General features: G+C 47.1%; 1 protein-coding gene across 13 annotated transcripts in view; it reads right to left on the bottom strand.

Moving 5' to 3' along the window:
• Positions 1 to 25,000, bottom strand: part of PITPNM3 (PITPNM family member 3) — a 6,156,742-nt gene that overhangs the window by 764,120 nt on the left and 5,367,622 nt on the right. For all 13 annotated transcript variants that reach the window (XM_069615040.1, XM_069615036.1, XM_069615037.1 and 10 more), the window contains one exon: positions 7,125 to 7,308. In XM_069615040.1, the coding sequence (XP_069471141.1) occupies positions 7,125 to 7,308 (184 nt within the window). The remainder of the gene's footprint in view (positions 1 to 7,124; positions 7,309 to 25,000) is intronic.

Genomic DNA, 25,000 nt, shown 5'->3' on the forward strand with positions numbered 1-25,000 from the left:
AGGTCTTAGAAGACCGCTCGGACTTCTTCTTCTTCTCGCCTGACGGGCTCTTTCCTTCCAGCCAGTTGGCGAGACGCTGATGGCGGTCCTTCATGGTCCGCTCCGACATATTGCCGCAAAACGCACAGTCCTTCTCCACGTGCGTCTTGTCTTCATGCAGGCAGTAAAGGCAAAGGGAGTGTTCATCCTCCTTAAAGACATTCTGAAGCTGGCATCCAGGGCAGACCCTGAACAGCTTTCCGGGCGTCAAGCTTCCCTTCTCCTGGGCCATGCTCGAGAAGGGCCTGAGAAACTTCTGGAGTCCTCCAAAAGCGTGGCTCGATGAAATCTTCACCCTTGAGGGGCGTAGAAGAATCCGACACGGGTCCCCGTGGATCGGATAAAGAAACGGTGGAGCTTGAGGCTCTTTTGACCGAAAAAGAGAAAATTTTCCTAAGAAAAAGCACGAAAAAGCACTAACGCTCGAGAGCAATAGCACGAGGATCCCAACACTTGAACGTGCGGTAAAAATCTAAAGATGGCTGCCAGAGGCGGGGCTTAGGGAGATGGCAGTCATTGGCTGTGGTCAGTATGACGCAGAGATCAGTGATTGGTTACTACTACGAAAGACAGATCAGAAACGAAACTGATTTTTCTTTACCGAGGATTCCCAGCCTGACGACGGGGAATATTCATGAGCATGTGAATCCATGCCAGACCCCATGCTGGAGAAGTGGGTTTACTGCCAAACACCTGTAGTCCTAAATCTTTTGAAGTGGTCCCAGAGGGAACTGCACAGGTTTCCGCCTAACACTGGTGTACAGCGGTGGGATTTGTATCGAGTATACAGTTTAGAGTGCTTTTCGACACTTTAGGATAACTAACCACAAAACTTAGCACTAAAAAAAGCAACTTTCAAAAACATGTCTACGATGGAAACTTACAGTCAAGAATCCTTGTCAGGTGAAAATACTGAGAGTTTGAGAACTCTCTGTAGGCAAGAGAATCTTTCTGTAAGAGGCAAGAAGTTAGAATTAATAGAGAGATTGCTGGCGAACCAGTCTGGGTACTGGTTCAGAGGAACCAATTTCTCCAGCAAATGTAGATAATAGTGATGGTGTTGATCTGAATCGTAATTCTGATGATAGCGATGAAGAGGCTGACGAGGACGGAGAGGCTAACGAAACTGTCTCCCCTGCTCCTCCACCTGCCTTACCCGCTGTGCCTACGAGGCCCATACCAGGTCCCACAAGTAACCCTGCTTATTTTGAACTTGAAAAAATGAAGCTCGAATTAGAATACAAACGGTTCTTGGCTCAATCTGAACGAAACCAAGAGCTCGAGTTCAGACGGATGAATGCCCAGGCTGAGCAGAAGCAAGCTGAGTTAAGACTCAGGGAAATAGAACTTAATCACGAGTTAGAGATGAAAAAGTTGTCTATCGAAAATGCTTCTCTCTCCTCTGGTTCCTCTAGGAGCTCCAGTCCCAAAAGACCCCAGATGCCGAAGGAATTAGTGGGTATGTATGAACCGAGATTGGATGTGTTGGATTGGTTAAAACTGTTTGAGTACAATCATGGGCTCCAGGACATCACCGGGAATGATTTACTTCCCTGGTTGTTCTCTAGGCTCCCTCCTGTTGCAGCTGATGTGGTAATGGAGTTGGGGGAGGTGGATAAGACGGATTACGAAAGTGTGAAACTAGCTTTAATAGCTATATTCGGGAAGACCCCTTCCCAGTATCTTAAGAGGTTTAGAACCCTCAAAAAGCATGATGGTACCCCTTGGGCTACCTGGGTGAGGGAAGGGTTGAAAAACTTAGAGGGATGGATTAAGGGTTACAAAGTGAACACTTATGAGGGTATGAAGAATCTTGTAATGTTGGAGTCAATTTATGATGCCTGTTCTCCTGAGCTCAGACAGCACTTGGCTGATTCGAAGGAATTGGATTCCCGGACGCTAGCTAAGGCTGCTGACTTGTGGGTTGCCAACAGGGCTACACATAAGGATTCTGGGGCAACTCAGAAAAAGGATGAGGGAAAACAGCCTAAAAAAGACTCCAAAGAGAATTCGAATAACTCAAATTCCAAAGAGGGCCCCAAACAAAACCAGAAGGGTAAGCCACCGGGAAAACCACAGCAGAATAGTGTGTCTTCTGGTGCCAAACCGGAAGGGGGTCAGAACAAGCCACCATTCCAAAAAGCGTTCGGTAAATGCTTTGTTTGTGGCTCGACTGACCATGTGAAAGGAGATCCCAGATGTAAGGGTAAACCTTCAGGGGTCCAGCTTGTCTCCTTAGCCTTCGCTCCAGAGGAGGAAGTCCAAATGGCAAGTGGAAACTTTCTACTGCTATCTGACGAACCCAGTGGAGACTCAGCCAGCGTTTCTTTAGTATCTCTGGGGTTGTGGGAACAACAGAATTTAGATGTCTATAATTCTATCCCCGATAATACTAAAGAGTATTATAAGGACAGTGTCCAGGTGAATGGTCAGGAGACCCCTACCATTAGGGACACTGGGGCCAGTATAACTGTGGTGGATAAATCGTTTTTTCAGGCTGAGGATGTTGCTAAGGCACCCAAACGCCTCACCAAGTTAGCTGGAGGGCCTGTGCAGATGCTTCCCCAATTACCAGTTCTCATCCAGTGTAACGACATGACTGTAAAGATACCTGTCAGCATACAGAGTGAGGTACCAGGACCCGTACTGTTGGGTAACGATTTGAAAACTCTCGGAGTTGTATCGCATACTCCCAGACCTCCTAGTAAACAGTTACAGGAGCTAACCAGACCCGCAAGAGAGAGGACCATGCGCGGTACTCTCCAGGAGATGATGAAGAAGGAAATCACTCCTGCTCCACTGGAATTGTCGGCAGCTGTCTCCAAGAAAACAGAAGCAAAAGGGAAACCTAAGACTTCTATCCCGAAACCAGCAGCCAGCATTTCAGTGCAGCCAACACGGACTTCCCCACGGTTGTCCAAAGTTACACCCGTAACTCCACCTCCAGCTGAGGCTGAGAGGGAAGTACAACCCTGTGTGGTAGAATTAGACTCTGAGGAAGAGCTAATGGAAGGCCCGGAACTCATTGGAGATCTGGATCCTGTTGACCATCCTGAGCTGCAGTCTTTACTGGTAGAAGGTGGACCCAGCAGGGCAGACTTCAGTAAGGGACAGAGAGAATGTCCAACTCTGGAAGGTCTTCGACACCAGGCAGAAGCTCAGGCTGAAGGGCAAGAGCCTGGGAAATACAGGTTGCACTGGAAAGGTGGCCTCTTCTACAGTGAACCGACCGAGTCCGCACCTGTAGACTACAAACGACTTGTAGTACCCCAAGAGAACAGACCACAGTTCTTGCAGTTAGCCCACGAGATTCCTTTGGCTGGTCACTTGAGTTTCAAGAAGACTAAGGAAAGGCTCTCTCTCTACTTCTATTGGCCAAAGATGGGGGCCGAAGTAGAAAAACACTGCTGGAGCTGCCACACCTGCCAGACCTCTGGTAAGGTTGGTTCCAAGAATGTGGCACCTTTAGTGCCTCTCCCAGTCGTACAGAGACCCCCCAAAGTGGTGCCATTCTGTCTGGGTTACCACAGGGGTGTGGGAGGGTGTTTAGGCACCCTGGACCGAGTTGCCTTGCCAACTCCGGTCACACTCTGGTGTGATTGGCCCAAGTGGTGAGCCTCCCCGCTCACCACTTAGCATGTGTTGATTGACAGCTAGGCTGAATGAATGGGGGTTTTCTGCATAAAAGCAGGGCTTTTGGGACTGGATCTTCAGAAGTCGACCACAGGACCTAAGAATCCGACGAGGGTAACGCTGAGCCGACCTGCACGACGACACCTCCGGTGGAGCCCTGGGGAACCGACTCACCACTTCCCGACGACAGAGGAGATCTCCCTGCCGGAGAGTCTCTTCCCCTGACTGGTGGGAACAACCAGTCCCCTTTGCTTTTTCTTCGCCTCAGGATGCAGTGGTCGAATTGCCCGTGCAGAGCACCTCGGCAACCGGATAGCCACTACCCCTGTACCACGACCAAAAGGTGGTGCCTTGTGATGGAGCACTCCGCGGCTGGTCTCTTCCCTGGTGGTGTACCGGACTTCACTTTTCTTCGACGACACGAGCTCATCTCTACTCTTGGCAAAGACCTGACGTGCATCCACCACCAGGAACAACTGCCCCTGCCGGAGCTGTCTCTCCACAAACAAGGTACCGTGTCCACCTGGCTTCCCTTTCGATCGGTTCGAGCGAGGTGTCTTAATCCTCTCCTTTCCGTTGGGTCGCCTCCAAGCTTTCTCACGTATTGTTCTGAACTGGTTCAATCTGCCGATAACAATTTGCTACAAAGACTCAAACGCATTTCCACTAGAGACTTTTCGGGACATATCGCCTTGCCTCTCTCCGAGTGGGCCTGGCCTCTGAACTTTATGATCTATTGTGGTTCTTGCCTTCTCGCCTTGCATTTTTTCCCGTGAAGTATTGAACTGTGTTGATTTCGTAACCTGCTTATTGTTCTCTCCCGTCCTAACTAATATTAGAGTGCCATCTAGGTTGAGGCATAAACCTCTGTCTGCAAATAAGTGGTGCCGGTAGAACCTAGACTTGTCGAAATATTGTTAGGGGGATTGATCGTTTCTTCTTCGTAGAGTAATTGTATTTAACTTGTTTTGCCGTGATAGTGCCATAATGTTTTCCATAGATGTTCCGTTATATCCGTAATAAATACCTTAATATCTTTACACTGAAGCCTTGTTGCGTGTTTGATTGTCTTTCTGTGAAGAATTGCCCTATATTGTATACTCCACATACTGCTTAACTCTTCTTGAGGGAAGTCTGACTGCCCAGCCACAGCTACCAAGTGAATCTGTGTGGTACAGTCTGCTACCAAGTGGGTTTACTGCCAAACACCTGTAGTCCTAAATCTTTTGCAGTGGTCCCAGAGGGAACTGCACAGGTTTCCGCCTAACAGCCATAATATATTTTCAGATTTTCCATACAAGGCAGTACCGGTTAAACAGTCTGAGCTTCATAGCATCTACATTCTCTATGGGAGAGCATGTTTATGCCTAAGCTGTACAATTTCTGTGATAGTGTTTTGACAGATGAAATGTCTTCCCAGAGGTCTTGAAGCTCTGTTTTTCCTGCTTTGGTTAAGTAGGCTGTGACATATCGTGCAACTGCAGTGGAATTGTCTGCAATGTACTGCACATCTATATTTGCATTCCATAGGAGGGCAATTATTGCATTGTAATCATTGATGTATTTTGATTCTTCTGTTCTTTTTATGTAATATGTGTTCTTAGGTGATTTACCTTTGACACTGTGCCTAACTGAAGACATGACTTGTTTACTTGACCTATTGTTGAAACTGGTCTAGGTAAACCAAAGCGGCATTTGGTGCAATATTTCCCTTTGTTTTTATATTTGCGACGACAATACTTCCCACATTTGTGCCTTTGAAATTGTAAAATTTGTGCATGAAGGTCACTATGTCTTGTTTGTGAAGGGATTTCAGAAGTGACATATTTTTAGATGAACTGTAAAACAGTGGCATCACTGTCTTGACCAAATTTAGGAGCATCGTTAATCCACAAAAGCACGTGGATGTGTGATGCTCCTCTGGCTTGGTATTCTTTTCTCCAAAAGAAATGTTGCACTTCTCCGAGGAGAGGGACAGTTTTATTACAAATGAAGTGTAGCATAGCAATGAAGCAATGATGGAAATATCGTGATACATTTACAGGATCTAGGGAGCAGAGCTCTCCTGGTGTTTTTACATCTATGTTTGTTTTGCTTTTGTTTGCTATCCCTTGGAATTCGTGCAAATCTTCCCATGCATATTCTGCACAACTTAATGTCACAAACCAAGTGGGTGGGCCAAGGTTTCTTATCATACAGCGTACATCTCTGCGGTGTCGGAACCAGTATTCTTTTGTACCACGCATGTTTGCTAAAAAATGTGTAATGCTTGACTGTAAAACCTCATCTTTTTCTTGCACTTTTTGTAGTAATTGTGCAGCTGACATATTTTGAAAATGGGTACCTGATTCAATGCATGTGCAACTCCGTAGCATAGAGTTGCTAGTTCACTTTCAAAGAGAAGGTGGAATATGTATTACACGTTTTGTCTGAATCTGGGGTCTTCCGAATACATTCGTAAAGAGCGGTATTCTGATGCTGATATTTGTGTGGGTCTATCGGTATTGTATGATTTTACCATATAATGAAGTCTGACCCAACCAAAAGACCTAAAACAAACACCACGAACAGTTCGGACTACCAAAAGTCTGAACTTTTCGAGGTGTGTGTTTAGGTGTGTTGGTGGGCTCGGACCTGGGGCTGGGGGTTGTCCCCCGCAACACCCCGCTCACTATGCTATACAGTATAGTGAGCGGGGTGTTGCGGGGGACACCCCCGCAGCACATACAATAAAAAATTATGGAAAAAAAACAGGGACTGCGGGGGTGTCACCGCAACACCCTGCTCACTATACTTTACAGTGTAGTGAGCGGGGATTGTTGGGGAAACCGCTGCAGCTTCCGAAAAGAAAAAAAAAAGAAAAGGACCCTTCAGCGCCGGTTCTTGATCACGGAAGTGAACGGGAACTGGCTCCGCAGGGAGATAGCATGAAGGAAAGGTAAGTAGGGTGGGGGTATGTAGGGGGTGTGGGTGGGGGTGTGTGCATGCATAGAAAAGGTAGAGCTGTGAAACAGACTGGATCTCCTCTGATGCTGCCTTTTAAAACTTTATTTTATCTAAAGTGAATTTCAACCAAAGGTTAAGGAGGGCTTTCCGTGCGTGCACTGTGCGTACAACCTTCCCTGATTTAAAATAAGATGTGTTAATTGCCATGGTTGATCAGTAAAATACTGTGACACACACACATTTCACCTTGTCAGAAGGACAAATTGGTCGCATTTTAGCTTTTTACAAGCACCTACTACCAAAAGTGAAAACATGAAGCTGAAATTCATATTTCATTAAAAAAAATGGCAGTCCTTTCTATGGGAAATGGACATTTTACATAGACAACAATGTGCGTTGACTGTAAAAATAAAAATAGAATACAACAACCAATTTGAAACCATTGATTTGAAGGTCTGTGGACCAGGTTTTTAAACTTGTGCAAGTAGACAAGAATCTGATCTTACCTCGTGCATCAAATTTCGGAGGAAAATAGTCTTTTGGCGGAGAGGATCATGAACCAGACCATCTGAAAAAAAGATCATCCCTTGAGGAAAATTGTGTTGTGACAGCCAAGAGACAACCCTCTGCTTCTGCATGTCTGGCCGCCCAGTGATATAGATTATCAGGTAACCCAGATCTTGCCAATGTCTGCGGACAAATCACATAGCACAAATGTTATGAAAAAAGTCAAAGGTTATCAAATAATTTAGAAATCATCAGATTGGCTCTTCTAAACTCTACAATACAATGCAGTATGGCTTCAGAACATTCTGATAAATAATATCAATTTTGATTTCTGGACAGACAGATGAGCTGTTTAGATACTTAGAAGCATACCTATTGCACGCTTGGTGCAGACCTTGTGAAATTATGCTATGTACCAAGGCAACACTTTTTTCTAAAAGTATTTGCATTTCTTGAATTATTTGTTCATCTTACCAACACTGTGAAATAGAACTGTAAACCATATAAACAGCCAGCAATCCTCTAAACCATTTATGGTGAAGCAGTGTTATGACGGATTGCCATTTGGCAAGGGTGTAGAATCCTTGGCTTTATTTATTTGTATTAATTAATAAAACGATGCAGGTAATTCCATCTTTGAAAGGATGCCCGCACTTAGATGAAACTTAAATGAAACTTGAATGTTAGCATGCCCACACTTAGATAGAATTGTGTACATTAGCCTGCGTAGCATCGAAATATGTTTGTGAATGTTAGCATGCCCACACCTAGATAGAATTCTAAACATTAGCCTGCGTCACATCTAGATAAGATTGTGAATGTTAGCATGCCCACACTTAGATGAAACTTGAATACTAGCATGTGCCACAATTAGAATTGTAAACATTAGCCTGCATAGCATCTAGATAAGATTATGAATGTTAGCATGCCCACACCTAGATAGAATTGTGAACATTAGCCTGTGTCGCATCTAGATAGGATTTTGATTGAAGGATAGAATGCCCCCGCTTAGATGAAACTTCAATGTTAGCATGTGCCACACTTGTGAACATTAGCCTGGGTAGCTTCTAGATAAGATTGTGAATGTTAGCATGCCCACACCTAGATAGAATTCTAACCATTAGCCTGTGCCGCATCTAGATAAGATTGTGAAGGCCTTCAAGTGCTACACTTAGACAAAACTGTGAATGTTAGCATGCTGAAGGTCAGGTAACCCACTAACCAATATAAGCTCAAACTCTCTGCATACTTATGTCACTCAAAAAACTCACACAACCATCTCTCGCACAACAAGCCGCACGCACTTCACAACACTGCAACAACACATAAGCCGGACCAACAGCACACGCGGACTGACACCGAGCCAATACCCGCACCAAAGCTCAGCACCCGGTGTATACCGAGTTGAAGCTGCCAACAGAACATCACTCCTCTCACTATCCTACTCCCTCTTCACCTTACTAACCCATCCCACCTTATCGTTTACAGATCCACCAGAGCGCCTGGGGACCAATTCCGTTGGTGACGGTGCGCGGTACAAATACCTTTAATATTTAACATTTAATCTGCTGATCATTTTGCATTTCCCAAAGCTCCATGACAAAAAGCATACTATGCATATGTGCCTTGCTGCATAAGTACCCTGAGCTGTAGCACTGCTCTACCAGTGGCACATAACAGGTTCAGAGATCACAGGTGCAACTCCCTCCAGCCTGGAGCTGCATTTAAGATGTACCCCTGCACCAAAACATCATTAGTAATCCAGGCTGGTGACAGGGTAAACGCTAAAGCTAAACTATGCCTAGGTGAAGGTATGGCACACAGTACTACTTATTGATCCTTGTGAGAAGGGAAGGGGTGGGTTTAGAGTAAACACAAGGGCTCTGCACAGTGGAAGACTTCCATCATCTTGTTTCTCTCTGTCTCTCTCTCCTTCCTGTATCCCCCATACTTCCCACACATTTTCTAGACCAAAAGGGCAAAGTACACTTATTTTAAGAACAGGGATTGAACCACTAAGGCAGGCTAGCTTTAGTGAAACACCTGCAGACCTTTACCTTTAAAAGAATGGACTGCAAAACACTTCTTTGAATAATCTTTATAACTTTAACCTTTTAAGAGTATTTTATTGGACCTCTGTTGGAAGAGTTGGTCTTTCCAAAGTACTCCATCAGTGAGATGAAGAATGTGGGTCCAATGCAGAGAGAAGCTCTGTCCCCTAACCATCCCCAGGGGCGAGTGGGGGTGAAATGCTGCAGGGACAAGACCTGCCTCTCTGCACCCACAGCTGTACCCAGGACTTCACCATGGTGACGGACCCCTGCAGTTGTGTGCCAGCCTTCCTTGTGTCTTAGAACAAGGACCCATCTTGTCCCTGGATCCATTGAGCAGTCATAGGTAGAGGAGAGCTCTGCCCCTATGCAATCTCAGGGCACATTGGGGGTGACTCTTCCTGTGGACCAGGACCTACCATTCTGCACCAATTTGCTATGGCTTGGAGAGCAGACCCTGAAAGAATTCACCCTGTCCTGCAGCCCCTGAATTAGGTCTAACAGCATGTGGAGGAATATATCTGCTAAGGCTCCCTGTTCCGTTGCCTCAAAACCGTTCAGACTGCCAGCGATGCTGAGGGATCCTGCTGGTGCTGCTTTCTGCCACTCCTCCAAACCTTTGAACAATTGCTAGTACATTGTGCCTTAGCTGAGCCTGTCACCTGCTAGGATTGAATCGACTGCTCAACACTTGGACCCGACTTGAACTGCTGACGAGTAACTTGCATACTTGAAGAAGTTATTCCATGACTCAAACCACCTAGAAACTGTTGCTTTGCTGAACCACACAATGGAACAACGGGATCACCATTTGGATCACTGACTCGAACCACTGGAGTGTCATGCATCAACACTACCTGGCAGTTACAAGCCGTATCGACTCAACCTTGAAGGCATCCTAGTGAGTGCCACAACCTGAATCGCTGAAGCCACCTTTGAGCACCACAGAGCTACTGCATTTGAACCTGCATGACACCTGCTAGCTGCTTGGGCCCACACAATACCCGAATTGAGCCTGATCAGCTTGCACCACTCCTCAAAGCCGGGTTTGATGCTGTCAACCTTCCAAATAACGGAAATAAGGTATTATCGACTGATAACTGTTGCCTGGTTCATTTTGGGCCCTAGAGACTGGTTGGTTCACGTTTGCACCTTTTTCATCCAAGAAAGATATCCTTTCTAAGAGCATTGTGGTACACTCCGTATTCATTTCTCAGAGTGCTGTTTCATGCTATCATTGCTTATTCTCTGTTCTTTCCTCAGGAGTGGGTTTTGTGTAGTGTTTTTCTATTTAGTTTTTTTTGTAGATGGCATATTTTAGTAAAGCATATCTATATTACACGGCCCGCAGGGCCTGGAAAACATGGTTTGCGGCATCTGGTGCTGGGAAGAGGGGATAAAAGGGTGGGGGACTGAAAAGCGGGTCATATGATATATCTGTTAGGTACAGGAAGACGGTGGTGTGCGAGCGGTGTCCGCGAGTAATGTGCCAATTGGCGGTAGCTTGTCAGGCGACTAGCTTCTGTGGTGACTGCAGGGAGGCTGAATTGGTTGGGGCTGGGGAGTGCATTGGAGATGATAGCAGGATATTTGGATTGGGTTTAGTGTGCTGTGTTGACTGTGGTAAGCACCTAGTGCCTTTGGTGCATGGGCAGAGCCCTTGCAGTGAAGAGTATGCCCAGTGGGGGCAAGTATGTTTCCCACTGTTGGCTTGTGTGTGTCATTTGTGGCTAGTGTACACATGGTTGGTTGCATGGGTGTGGTCATTGTTAGCACGTCCTACAGTTTTTGGACCATGGCTGGAGGTGAAGGAGTTAATAGTCCTGTAGTGTGTCTACTGGGTGAAGTGGTGCAATACTGTGTGTATAGAGGTGGATAGGGTTCCAGTGGATGGATTATGTGTTTGGGTTCTGCCCATTGGCCAGATGACTGAGTACTTTACTGTATTATGATGTATTGGTTATCAGTATGTAATACAGTCAGGGATGCAGGGGCAATGTTTGCAAGAGTTTGTGGTTTTCTTGGAAGTAAAATAATAATATGTAATTGTAAGTGGGTAGGGGTGCTGGAAGTTGTGCTATGTTTGTGGGTATTACTAAACGGCTACATGTTTGCATGTATGGCTGTATTATGTTTTGGGGTTTGGTGGGTGTGGCCAAGGCCCAGCCTCTTGGGTGCATTGCCGGAGGCCGGAGGCTTCTGTATGCACCCAAGAGGCTAGGCCTTGGCCACACCCACCACAACGCAATGCAGTTGTGCATGCCAAGACTGTCAAACTGATATCTGGATTTCACTAATTGGTTTATGGAGTGCATTTATTTTCCTTTGCTGGTTTCGGTAAGCGCTTATAAGCATAGGTTGCTCCCTTGCACAGCCTTTGACATATGAATCTCTCCTATGGGGGGTTACTATTACAGAATGGTTGTGGAGGACATGTTAGAATTTGTAGAGCACCAGAGGTGACCAGAAATGCGTGAACTGGAATATGCTGCAATGTATTTAATTGTTGGCCTTTACAGAGAGAGATGCTACCATGTGCGTTTGGTATGGTTTGCCCCTGATGACAGCATTGTTTTAGGGAGTGCAGTAAGATACTGTGATATCCAATGCATTCCTTACCATCACACATTTCATGCACACAGCTGCCCACATATAATTGAAGGTGTATTTCACATAAATGTGTATACAATGGTTGCCTTATAGACATGGTTTGAAAAGAAAACATATCCCAGTACAAGAAAAGGAGAACTTCACAATCACATAATCTTGCGGTACACAATTGGTAACAGAAATATGTTCACGCAAGTCAGTATGCTGTTATTGTTTCCCCCCCGTTCCCCATCCACCATGGAAGGTACGGCAGTACTGACACACTTTTGTTGGAGAAAAAATGTACACTTTATTCTGCAAATTATACTTTTAATTGCCAGGCACCATGTTCCACTGTCCCTTCCATTCACTCTGAATGCACTTTTCTTATGGGACAACAGTCCCTGCTAATATCCTTCTCTGGCCCCTATTGATGTTCATCTGCTGCCATTGCAGGTCTCTGTTTACACAGAGGAACATGTTCACTTGCCGCACATTCTCATAGAGCTCCCCTAATGCCTCATGGGCACTTTCCACTGAAAGAGTGGAAAGGCCCTGATGCCGTCCCTACCTTTGAGACATCCCTTGCCAAATACTTTTTGGAAAGTATGGCAGTGTGAAAAGGTAATGAGGTGATAACACTTCTGCATACGCAAAGGGAAGTGACAGCCGCAAAGGTTCCTGCAAATGCAACTTCTAAGATGAGCGCTGCAAACCGGACATTTAAAGCTCTACTACGAAGGTAATATTGAGAGAAATATATTACTGTGTTATGAAACTGCTGGCTGGTGTGGTGTAGTGGACCCTATGTCTGTGTTGCCCCTTTAAGTTGATGTGTCCCTCCCCAGTGTATTGCCCTTTTAAGATGGGCCATGACTTTGTCATGGCCCAAGCTAATAAAAGGGAGCCCTGCAGGCACGTGCGGGAGAACGGCTGCAGACTCCGTGGAAGGTTGGTCTGAGTCCGTGTCTCATTGATGATGTAGGCCGCAGGCCTACCTGTGGGAGGTACAGGCCTGCAGGCCCTGTTGCCATGGGACTCTCGTGCCAGGACGGTGGCCGAGGTCCGCATGGTCAGGACCCTGGCAGGCTGTGCCCCCACCCCGATGGCGCTGGACCTGTTTGGGTGCTGTGAGGAAGCAGCACCCCGGGGTCGCCTGCCTGATGGACATGGCCGGCGAACCCACCACACTGGCGACGAGGAGAAGAACCCAGGGGAGGACTGCGTTTCCCCGTTATTCTAAAGCTCTTCCCTCCCCTTTGCGGGTGCTGCAGGAAGCTGTTTCCCGTTAGGGTGATTGTGCATGTGGCGGTTTCCATCGCCGCAGAAGGAGGAGGAGTGGAGTTCATCTCGGTTGGGATGGTGAAGTAAGGAGGAGGGGGAACCCTGCCGGCGATCCTCCCCCGCAAAAAGTGAGAGAGGCATGCTGCCTTTTCCACCATAGTGGAAAGAAAAGAAGTGGAGTGCCAGCCCACACCCCGAAGGAGACAACAGTGTGCTGCTGGGAAGTTAGAGTGGGATGCCCGCCACCCCCCCCCCTGAAAAGAAAAGGAGGAGATGTGCCTGCAACCCCTGGCCGCGGCCCTCTGAGGAGGGTGCTCGTGCGGCTGGGTGGGAGTCGCCCACAGGCCCTCTGCGCATCGATGCTTTGAAAGTCAAAAGAAAGGAGGTGAAGAACTGATGCTCCGATGCGGAGCGGAAAGGTGGGTGGGGCCCGCGGGGCCCGTCCCCACATCCGAAGCAGTTGTGGTGATGCGGGAATGCCCCTGCAAGAAGCAGAGCCGAGGGACAACCTACTCACCCTCCCAGTGAGTGGAGAAGAATAAAGCGGCTGTAGCCGCAAGGAGGGGTCAAGTGCCCTTACAAGCCAGACATCAGCAGCACCATCCTGCATTGTGCCGACGCTGGGGCCCCCACTAAGATCCGGGGCCCTGCGGCGGTGAAATGAAGCTCCGACATCGAGCTGCAAAAAAAAAAAAAAAAAAAAAAAAGAAAGAGGGTCGGGTCATGCACGGTCCGTTCCCCATGGCATTTCGGGCCCGTCAAGGAAATCCACATCAAAGACCGAGGCTGCCCGCCTGCAGCAGTGATGTGGGCAGCACTCTGGTGCACCGGCAGCCTCAGCTGCTACAAGACCAGGCTGCTGGTGGGGAAAAGCACATGCCTGAGGAGGCACGATCTGTGGCCTCTGCGACTTCGCAAGAGAGGTGACCCCGCTGGGGAGCCTCAAACAAGCCGTAACACCATCTGGCATTGTACTCCAAAGGAAAAGGGCCCCATTGTAGATCCCTGGCTTGGTGGAGATGGCGAGCATTGAGCACATCCTTGCACAGCAGTGCCAGCAAGCCCCATAGTGATCGTGGGGTGTCGGAGGCTGAAGAGCAGCATGTTCCACATCAGAACGTGCATAAGAAGACAGGAGTGGCCCTGGCAGGACCCAGCCATCTGGCAGTGCTGGGTCTCTGCTCACACCACAGGAGCAAGAAAAAAAAAAGAAAAGAAACCGCCCATCCCTCAATGAAGATCCAGGGTCAGTCAGCAGAGTGCGGGCTGGGCTCGGGGAAGTTGGACTCATGTCAGAACAAAGTGGCAGCAGCCAGCGGCGTGATCCTGGGCCAGCTGGCACTGTAGTTCTGTACGCTCCTTGCTGGAGCTGTCCAGAGGAAAGTCATGCGACCTGTGATGCTACAGCAGCAGCCCAGCCCATCCACAGGGTCCACCCTGCAGCTCCCACCGGCACCTGCCCAGGCAGAAGGAAGAACCACCGGAAACCCCCCCCTAAACCTGCGGAGCGAAGTGGGGATGTGGGTTGCAACCCCTGCATTGTGGTGCTGCCGGAGCTCATCGGCATGAGCCCGGGCCCGCGACAGGACTGGAGATATTCCGGGCGGAGCACATCGAAGAGGTAGGAAGGCGACATCCCCGCCAACATCAGTGTGCCAGAGCCCACATAGAGGGCAGTATCTGCCAGAGGAGTGCCACGCCCACACCAGAGACTTATTGAGATCCCCGGCCCGGTGGTGCCAGTGAGAAAGAAGGCTCCGGGCTAGAGCACTAACGAGGACAGCCCAGTGGGCACCCGGGCCAGGAGGCGGTGAAAAGTGTGGAAATGGTGGCGTGCTCTGGTCTGGAGCAGGGCTGTATGGACGGCTCCAGCATCAGAGCGGAAGTGCCCTGCGGTGTATGGCAACTGTGTGTGGCTGGGGCTGTGTACTCACACAGCGGGGAGCAGTTTCCCCTGCGCTCCCAGAGTGTTTGCAAAGCAAAGGGGGCAAGGGTGGTCATTCCAACGGCAGCCCTGCAGGATGAACAATACAGTGGTCCATGTGGAATACGTGATCTGCGCATCACAGCAGCCACGTGTCAACGTAGCAGAGTTTGGCAGCAGCACCCATGATGCACCAGAGACACCAATCAATTCCTGCACTGTCTGCCAGGCATCTCCCGGCACCGTGCCATGGAGAAATCAGGACCACCCTACCATAAAAGACAACTTGTCGGCCCTATGTGCACTCTGTGACACCGGTGTCACCCTGCCTGTCCCGAGGGTGGCACCGACACTGAGCCCCGATGAGTGGGCCCCGCCACCATGCCACGAGGATCCCCTACCATATCGTCGGAGGACCAGGGAGCTCATGGCCCTGATGGCCTGTCACTAACATACCTGGCATTCTGCACGGAAAGGACCCGACAAGGGTAATTGGCACGGAGGGTACTAGGCAGAAATGGGACTAGCATTGAACCACAGAGGTTCCCGGACTGCCTGTCAGTAATAATACCCTGCCCACACTGTAGGTGGCCCCAACACCGAGTGACAGCAGCCACCCTACCTTGTTGCCCTACAAGTGGCCCTAACTGATTACTACTAATGACACCCGGCATGTCGTGCCATCAAAGGACCAGGCCAACGTGGGTCCCCCGCACTCCCAGAGTTCAGCCAATACTGGGTGGCGGACCAAACCAGGCAACCCTGCCGCCTGGAAGAAGTGCAGCGGGCAGGGTATGGGTTGCAGCTCACCATGAGTGCTTGTGCGCCCTCCTATGCCCTGGAGGAAGAGATAATCCTGACTGGGGAAGCACCACGAAGAGAGTGAGTGATGTCCTATCACCCCGTGCCATACCCACAGCGGATGGAGCAGGTGGACGCCCCGAGACCTGCGTTTTGCGGCCCTGCCCTGAATAGCAGTGGACGGTGCTGAGGTGGACCCTGGCATCCGACTGGTGCGGCTTTGCCGGCTGTGAACTGTACCATCAATGGACCTGGACCCGGGAAGTGGCTCTTGAATGGACACTCATGGGGAACGAGTTGGTGTCCTGCAGTCCTCCTTTTGCTTTAAGAGGACTCAGTAAATATGTGTTTTGATGCTGTGAACCTGCATAAGATTGATATGCTTAAAGTGGTCTCAGTAAAGGACAGTAATGTGAAACTGTGTTCCTGCAAGCGGTAGGGGTGCTCTAAATGGTACCAGGGGTCATCCGCGAGCATCATGCAATGGTTGCAATTCCGTACCCCAGGTTAATAAAGGGTCTGTAACATGTGGTACAACTGCTAACCCTCCACCGGGGTGTACCCCTGTGACCGTCACCTGAGGGTGATGGGTTGGGGGGTGATAAGTAGATAAGAATGTGTGACCAGAGGTGTGCCAATAGCATATCTTGTGTGAAGTTGGCTCCCCCGAATCTGAAGTAATATCATTCTGTAACAGGTGTGGGAAAATTAGTTATGTTGTATTTTTAGTTGTTTTGTTCCTTATGAAAAAGGAGGGATGTGGTGTAGTGGACCCTATGTGTGTGTTGCCCCTTTAAGGGGATGTGTCCCTCCCCAGTGTATTGCCCTTTTAAGATGGGCCATGACTTTGTCATGGCCCAAGCTAATAAAAGGGAGCCCTGCAGGCACGTGCGGGAGAACGGCTGCAGACTCCGTGGAAGGTTGGTCTGAGTCCGTGTCTCATTGATGATGTAGGCCGCAGGCCTACCTGTGGGAGGTACAGGCCTGCAGGCCCTGTTGCCATGGGACTCTCGTGCCAGGACGGTGGCCGAGGTCCGCATGGTCAGGACCCTGGCAGGCTGTGCCCCCACCCCGATGGCGCTGGACCTGTTTGGGTGCTGTAAGGAAGCAGCACCCCGGGGTCGCCTGCCGGATGGACATGGCCGGCGACCCCACCACAGCTGGGAACATGGGACAGTTGCTGTACCCCACGCCCCTCGATCTCAGGGCTCCTTTCAAGTGAAAGAGTCGAAAGGCCCCAATGCTCTACTGAGAGACAAAACTGGTTCGGAGTTCTGAACATACAGTATGCAGGGAAGAGCACAGACAGGCAGCTCTGAGATGCACTTGATGTTTGTGGCCAGAGCAACTACAGGAGTCTTCACCTTTTGGATCTCCAGATGTTTTGGACTACAAATTCCACTATCCCTTTGCATTGACAGTGACAGCTAGGGCATATGGGTGTTGGTGTCCAAAACAGCTGGGGCACCAAATGTTGCACAGCATTGTATTCTATGTGCAACAATTTTAAGAAATTGATTTACAAGACAGAATCATTGTTACTGTGCCCTGGAGCTGGGAAGCATTGCATTACAAAATTGATTAAAAAAAACACATGGTAAAGCATGCTTTATTGGTTTGCCGTTGTCATTTTACTTTTGTGGTCTATGTTTTTTTTTAAAGGAAACAAAACATGTGCACTATAATGTCGCCCTCATGTACAAACCCTTACCTGCTGAGCAACTGACCAGGACAGAGCATGGGAAAAGAGCCACAGAAAGCATCACAATAGTGAGAGTGACAGTGAACAAACACTACAACACACCAAGGGTCAGAATCATGGAATATTTGCACAGTTGAACGTCAGTGCACATGGTTATTTTTGCTCTACTGAACGACTTTGTACTTAGTTTACACTGCAAAAATACACTTTGCACAGTTCCATGAATCAGGGTTTATGTTGGCAGTGGAAAGTCATTTTTGAGGCAGTGCTAAGTCACTTTGAACCGTGCAAAATGTCAAGGAATCGGCCTCAAAGTTCTGATTAAAAACTAAGGAGCTGAAAGAAAAGTACTGTCTGACATTACTTAACCAGGCTCCTGGAATGTTTTTACACCTGTTAAAAAAATTAGTGTTTGTGGTACTATTGCTCTATCCCTTTCCACGTCTGAATCCAAATGTACTTGTGCTCTCCCTCCGGCTGCTCCGCCGTTAATGATCCTTCCGCAGGTTCACCTACAGAAACCTTGTTACGACTTTTACTTCCTCTAGATAGTCAAGTTGGATCCTCTTCTCGTCGCTCCGCCAGGGCCGTTGCCGACCCCGGCGGGGCTGATCCGAGGACCTCACTAAACCATCCAATCAGTAGTAGCAACGGGCAGTGTGTACAAAGGGCAGGGACTTAATCAACGCGAGCTTATGACCGGCACTTACTGGGAATTCCTTGTTCATGGGAAATAATTGCAATCCCCAATCCCTATCATGAACGGGGTTCAGCGGGTTACCTGCACATGTCGGCGAAGGGTAGACACAAGCTGATCCGTTCAGTGTAGCACACGTGCAGCCCCGGACATCTAAGGGCATCACAGACCTGTTATTGCTCGATCTCGTCTGGCTGAATGCCACTTGTCCCTCTAAGAAGTTGAACGCCGACTGCTGGGGGTCGCGTAACTAGTTAACATGGAGGAGTCTTGTTCATTATCGGAATTAACCAGACAAATCGCTCCACCAACTAAAAACGGCCATGCACCACCACCCACAGAATCGAGAAAGAGCTATCAATCTGTCAATCCTTTCCGTGTCCGTGCCGGGTGAGGTTTCCCGTGTTGTGTCAAATTAAGCCCCAGGCTCCACTCCTGGTGGTGCCCTTCCGTCAATTCCTTTAAGTTTCAGCTTTGCAACCATACTCCCCCCAGAACCCAAACACTTTGGTTTCCCGGAAGCTGCTCGGCGGGTCATGGGAATAACGCCACCGGATTGCTAGTCGGCATTGTTTATGGTCGGAACTACGACGGTATCTGATCGTCTTCAAACCTCCGACTTTCCTTCTTGATTAATGAAAACATTCTTGGAAAATGCTTTCGCTTTGGTTCGTCTTGCGCCGGTTCAAGAATTTCACCTCTAGCGGCACAATACGAATGCCCCCGCCGTCCCTCTTAATCTTGGCCCCAGTTACGAAAACCAACAAAATAGAACCAGAGTCCTATTCCATTATTCCTAGCTGAAGTATTCAGGCGACCGGCCTGCTTTGAACACTCTAATTTTTTCAAAGTAAATGCTTCGGACCCCCAGGACACTCAGTCAAGAGCATCAAGGGGGCGCCGAGAGGCAGGGGCTGGGACAGGCGGTAGCTCGCCTCGCGGCGGACCGCCAGCTCGATCCCAAGATCCAACTACAAGCTTTTTAAAGGATAGTTCCGGGACTTCTTTTTTATTGTTCCTATGGTTCGGCCATGTGTTTTTAAGCATAAATCGGTAGATCGTAGAAAACTTTCCTATGGACCTTACCCGACTTTTCGTCCATTAACGCACTCGAAATCAGCCGCCATTTTCTGATAATCCTATCATTTCCCCCCATCGCCCTGGCTCACCTGCTTTTGCGGCACTAAATCAAATCCCCCGCCCCTGAAACAGACTTGATCAAAACATTCATATTCCCCGCCTCTATCCGTGACGTGACTGAGCTGCGTAGGCAAACGCGCCCAGGCGTCTTCTACGCGACTCCACACAGAACCAGGAAATCAACACAGATGAGCTCAAACAACACATCGCGCCACAATTGGGAATCTGAAACTGTACTTTTAAATTAAACCGCAAGATTGTAAATTTGGTAAAGTACATTTATTTGACATCAAATGTTTTGAGAATATTCAGCGATTAGCATTTTTATTTGCTCACGTTCCAAAAAGTTCGTTTCGAGGCACACGATGTTCCTTTGCTGTACACAGGGTCTTAGATCATCTCACAATACAGCGCCACAATTCGGAATATGAAACAGTGGTTTAAAAGCAAACGGCAAGATTGTACATTTGGCAAAGTACATTTATTTGACATCAAATGTTTTGAGAATATTCAGCGATTTGCATTTTTAGTTGCTCTCGATCCAAAATATTTCGTCTTGAGGCAAGCGATGTTCGTGTGCAGTAGACAGGGTGTTGGTTTACGATAAAATAAGCTCTTCGATCGCACTGATAATCGCATGGCTATTCCAACAACGAGGCACTAGGGCACCACAACGGTCTGTATGTTGCATCTAGCCGTTAGTACCGCGTAAGGGCATACTTGTACTTGGCGATCGTCCCACAAAATGGTCAGGGTGCTAACGTTGTTCACGCGGAGAAGAAACTGGCGGTTGAAAAACCCATCCGCCGGTGTCTGGTACTCGTGACACAGACAATAATGGACGATGTATCTATTTGAAAAACATAAAAAAAGGAAATTAGTCTCACCATCAGATCTTTATTAAAATTATTCATTTTATATATTAGGTCTGGAAATTATTTCATAGCTAGGACAGTGCAACTGGGTTTTCTACGTCAAGGGGGGCTGTAGGATACTGAGACAGTCCACCAGTGCAGGGGTTGACAGGGAGTGCAGGTGGAGAGTGGAAGGGCCCAGGACCGAGGTCGCAGACAGTGGACAAGTTAGATAGTGCGCGGTACAAAACAATATGCCACATAGAATGAACAAGTACAACTTAACCCGTCTTTAAAGCTACTGTATAGTAATTAAATTGCGGTATAAACTCATCTTAAGAGTTACTTACATTATATTTGCATTTTCCATTGTGTCTGTGCGTAGGGCAGCCCCGAAATACCACTCCTTCTATGCCGACGTTTTATTTCTTCTAATGAACGAACATGAAATGGCTTTCGTTTCTGAAATTATATTCATTATCGTTTCTTACGTGGTCCCGGCCTGTCAAGGTCAAATAACAATAGAACCTTATACTGAGTCGTGGGCCATTCTGGCACCCGAGAAAAAATCAAAGCAGCTGACCTTCACTTTGAACGAACACACATTCCTAGTTAGCTACATTCAGTGTAAGGCCGTCTTACAGGACTTGAAATTTACACTCCATCTTTGCATTTTGTCTGCTTGCTTTGCTGCCCCACAGAACCATAAATACGGAGACATTCTATATTTTTGGAAAAATAATTTATATTACTGTTTGGTTTAATTTAATGCGCAAATGAACAAGGTTGGATATATAAACATATTCAATGGGCCTGCGACATGAGGAGACTCGAGAGAACAGACAATCAAATTACAATCATTTAAACCGTGATGTGTATTTCTCAATGAGCTCTGCTTTAGGTGGACATGGAACAGAGGCAATGTTGGGTGGCAATGCAGTTGTCACCTGCACAGGTTCGTTCACAACTCCATTTATGTGCCTATCTAGGACATCAACAATAAGTCTCTCAATAAAATCATATTGCATATCCTCAAACACTGGTTTGATCACCCATTGTTTACTTCTTTTAGTGAAGGCCTTATTGTAGCGAAGCGTCCCTAAAGTTCCGGTCGTCCTACTTTGTTGACGGCCAACATTATGGTTATGTGCCAAGACCGCTAGAAGAGTCCGATTTATCATGCCCTCCATGCCAAAATGCAATCGTTTTGGCCTGTACTTTAGGCACATATTGTGGAACACCTCCAAATCTCCTGTGTGGCAGAATTCCGTGAGTCCCCTCAAAGCTTTTGTTATAGTTTTATCAAATACAATCTTTTCAATGGCTTTGTGAGTGGGTGATGAAGGAATCAACCACTTCTTCTTCCGTGCCTCCTCTGTGGACAAATGGCCATGTTCACAATTGTGGAAATGTTGGTTCGTGTTCCAGCTGTGCACGTTTGTACAGTGTAGCATTACTGACCGCCATTTTTCCAGTAGAATTTCCAACGACCCTCCACATGTTTTTGAGCTCCACCAAAGATGGTTGCTGATTGACTTGGACCACTGTGAAATACCTTGCATATCTTTTTTTTTACCTGCAGCCGACAATTTTTTATTGATTGTTTTTGCAAGATGCCAAACGTCAAATTGGTGATTTATATTTTTGTACTCTTCTCTCATTGTCTTGGCAATTGAAACGTGTCTGTCCGTGGCTATCAGGTCGATCACCATTCCCCGCGATTGTAGTTCTTGCAATGATGCTACAAAGCCAACTTTCTACATGGCCACTGAGGATGTACTTTGTGACACCTGCACGACCACCGAACTCACAATTTTCTTACTTTCCATGTCCTGAAAGTGGTAGGTGCAGTACTTGGCTGAAAATCCTGGGCTGTCGCACTGTCCATCACCGGCTAGCCTGAACCGTTTGCCCGCGAATGTACTATCAATAGACATTTTTTCCATTCTCCAAGCTTCGCTAATGGCTGGAAATAGATAATCGGTTTGGTATTTGTAGAACTGAGTTTTCGCAATGAAACGGATTCCCACAAACTGAAAGAAAGACTCTAATTTTTTAAAACTTGAACCACTAAAAAGTGCAGCAGCTGCACAAAGTAGATTGCCTGCTGGCAGTTGTCCCAGCGTGGGTTGTGCAGACCATGAGAAAGGATGATATTTTGTACAGGTGGCATGTATTTTAAGGTTAGTGCCTCGAATTGCACGAGTCACATTAATCAATGGCTCCCCACATACTTCCCCACCTACCGAATGCCCACATTTCAACCGAATAATAATATCAATCAAACAACTATCGAATACAATGAATTTGGCCTCTTTCCTTATACTGTCACTCTGCATCCCAGCTGGTTCGGCCTGTAACGTTGAGGACATGTCACTCACATGAAAGGTAGAATCTCTGATATCGTCTTCCGCTATGTTCAGTGATATTGAAGGTGTTTCATTGTAGTCCACTTCATTCTCTTCCATTGCAACATCTGTTCCTTCTCCGGCAATGGGTGAATAGGACAATTTCTTCAACTTTCTCGCGGTCTTAGTTTTTGCGGGTGTGGATTCTGTGAATTTATCTCCAACTGCATCCGAACTACCAGGAGGACATTCACTATCAATGGCTGGTGGTGGTATAGCTCCGTTGTCAATCACTTCATATTCTTCCCATTGGCACGATGCATCTCCAGTCTCAAGTCCCTGCCAAAAGGTTTGACAAGCAACATCTCTCGTTCGCTTCACTGTCTGTGTAGATCTAGTTCGTACACCCACTCGCAACTAGAGGACAGATTGGAAAAGGGATGTTCAGTTTAAACACAACTTACAGTATTGAACTATTAACAGTGAAAAACAACATAATATAGTGACCAGGACACTAACCTTCTTTTGCTTTCTTTTCTTTGAAACTTTCTTGCCTCGAACTTCAACATCAGGACGCTGTTGCTCCGACTCGTGTGTGCATGTCTCCACTTCCTCTTGCGCTGCAACGACTACATTTTCATGATAAGCACATCCATCACGCACTAACGCTCCATCGACTCCCTGAAACATAGAACTTTCATTAGTATGTATAATAATATCGAAAACACAAAATGTACTTGGGGACCAATACCCATGTACATCTCAATAGCAAAACACGAATGAACGCTTTGTGTAGAACATTCAAACGACAATTATTCACGCATTGTTGATCTAGTTAGATGGAACTGTCAAGATCCATACCTCGGGCTCCTCATAGACTTCCATTGATGATATTATTGAAGATGATGCTTCAGTGACTCCCTGAAACACAGTAATTGCATTAGTATGGTTTTCTATTTTGATAAAAGAACAGAAACTTTGTGCAGGCGTGAACGGCTCATCTAAATAGACCTGCACAAATGATCAGTTGTCTAAAATAAATAATGGATATGTAAATATGTTTCGATTTGCTTGATCGTTGGAAGTGTCACCACCCAGAGATCTGCATCAACTACTAGGGGTGATGTTCTTGTAGAAGAAGCTCCGTCATCTCCCTGAAACATAGTACTTGCGTTAATAAAGAAGGAAGTATAGCGGATGTAATCACGTCATATGATTTCGCTTGATCGAACTGTCAGTATCCATACCTCGAAATGCATAAGAACATCAAGGGACGATGTAACTGCGGTGCACACTTCTGCAAGCTGTTGCGCCGACCCGAAACTGCATGCTCACCCTTCTTCTTGGACTAATGCTCCATCGACTCCCTGAAACATAGGACTTTCATTAGTAATGAACACAAAATTGAAAAAAGAAGACACATAGGAGGGCGACGGAACTGTCCTGAAACGTACCTCGAGCATCTGAGTGACATCAACGGTAGTCGTCAATACGCTGGACTCCTCAGCATCTCCCTGAAAGACAGTACTTGCATTATTTTGGATAACAATAATTATAACTGAAAACAAAGACTAGAGGACGAGTACAAGGGTGTACCATTAGGTAACATAATTACACGATAAATTAAAACTATTGATTTACATGCCTAAAACAAGTCAGTGGCAGAATAGCCAAGTAAGATTACCCGATAGGCGCTTGAAGTGGCTGATGACTGCAATAACGACACGGATGGAGAATCTTCCGCCTTCATATTGAGTGGATACATAAATGGGAAATTATTGTTAGCTAATGCTACACACTACCGCAAGGCCAAGAGATAAATACGTAAACTTGACTCACCAGTGTAGGGATGTGGACGAATAGAGTGGGAATAGCGGTTGAGAGCAATTTTCGCCTCGCTCGCGGTGTGTTCTTCTTTATTAGCAATGATGTGGAGTACATGTCAGAGGTAAAGTGCCTGCTGCAGATGCGGTATCGATCACCCCTCTTGTCCGCAAAGACCTCTAGGACTCTACTTTCAAGCTCAGACGGTGGATATCCGCAATATCGGACCCATTCTCTTATCTGATCTATTGTCTTAGGGAAAACATGCATTATAGTACCTTCAGATTTATTATGGGTCTTCGAAGGGCAACCGCCAATGGAACAGGCAGGCATTGTGGAAAGTTCTGAAAAGTAAAGATCAACAATTCTCTATGAATACCAATGTAAACTCAGAACATGTGACTAGTTCCTTGCATGTACTGTCTTGAACGAAAAGAAATTGGACGCAAAATGATTATCGTACATGGCCTTACCTTGACGAACCAACAGTTAGATGCAGGGATCAGAGTAGTTTCTTGTCGTAGAACAGGGAGCAGTTCACAGGTTGCAAACTGACGAGTTTCCTCGAAGTGGTCACGGAAGTTCACAGAGACGAAGAGCAGATAACCAGCACCTTCACGGGTTGACTAGCAAAGCGCAAAGAAGTGCTCATTAGAAATAT

Source organism: Ambystoma mexicanum, chromosome 9 (genome assembly GCF_040938575.1).
Source record: "Ambystoma mexicanum isolate Mex_15411 chromosome 9, UKY_AmexF1_1, whole genome shotgun sequence".
NCBI classification, from domain to species: Eukaryota; Metazoa; Chordata; class Amphibia; order Caudata; family Ambystomatidae; genus Ambystoma; species Ambystoma mexicanum.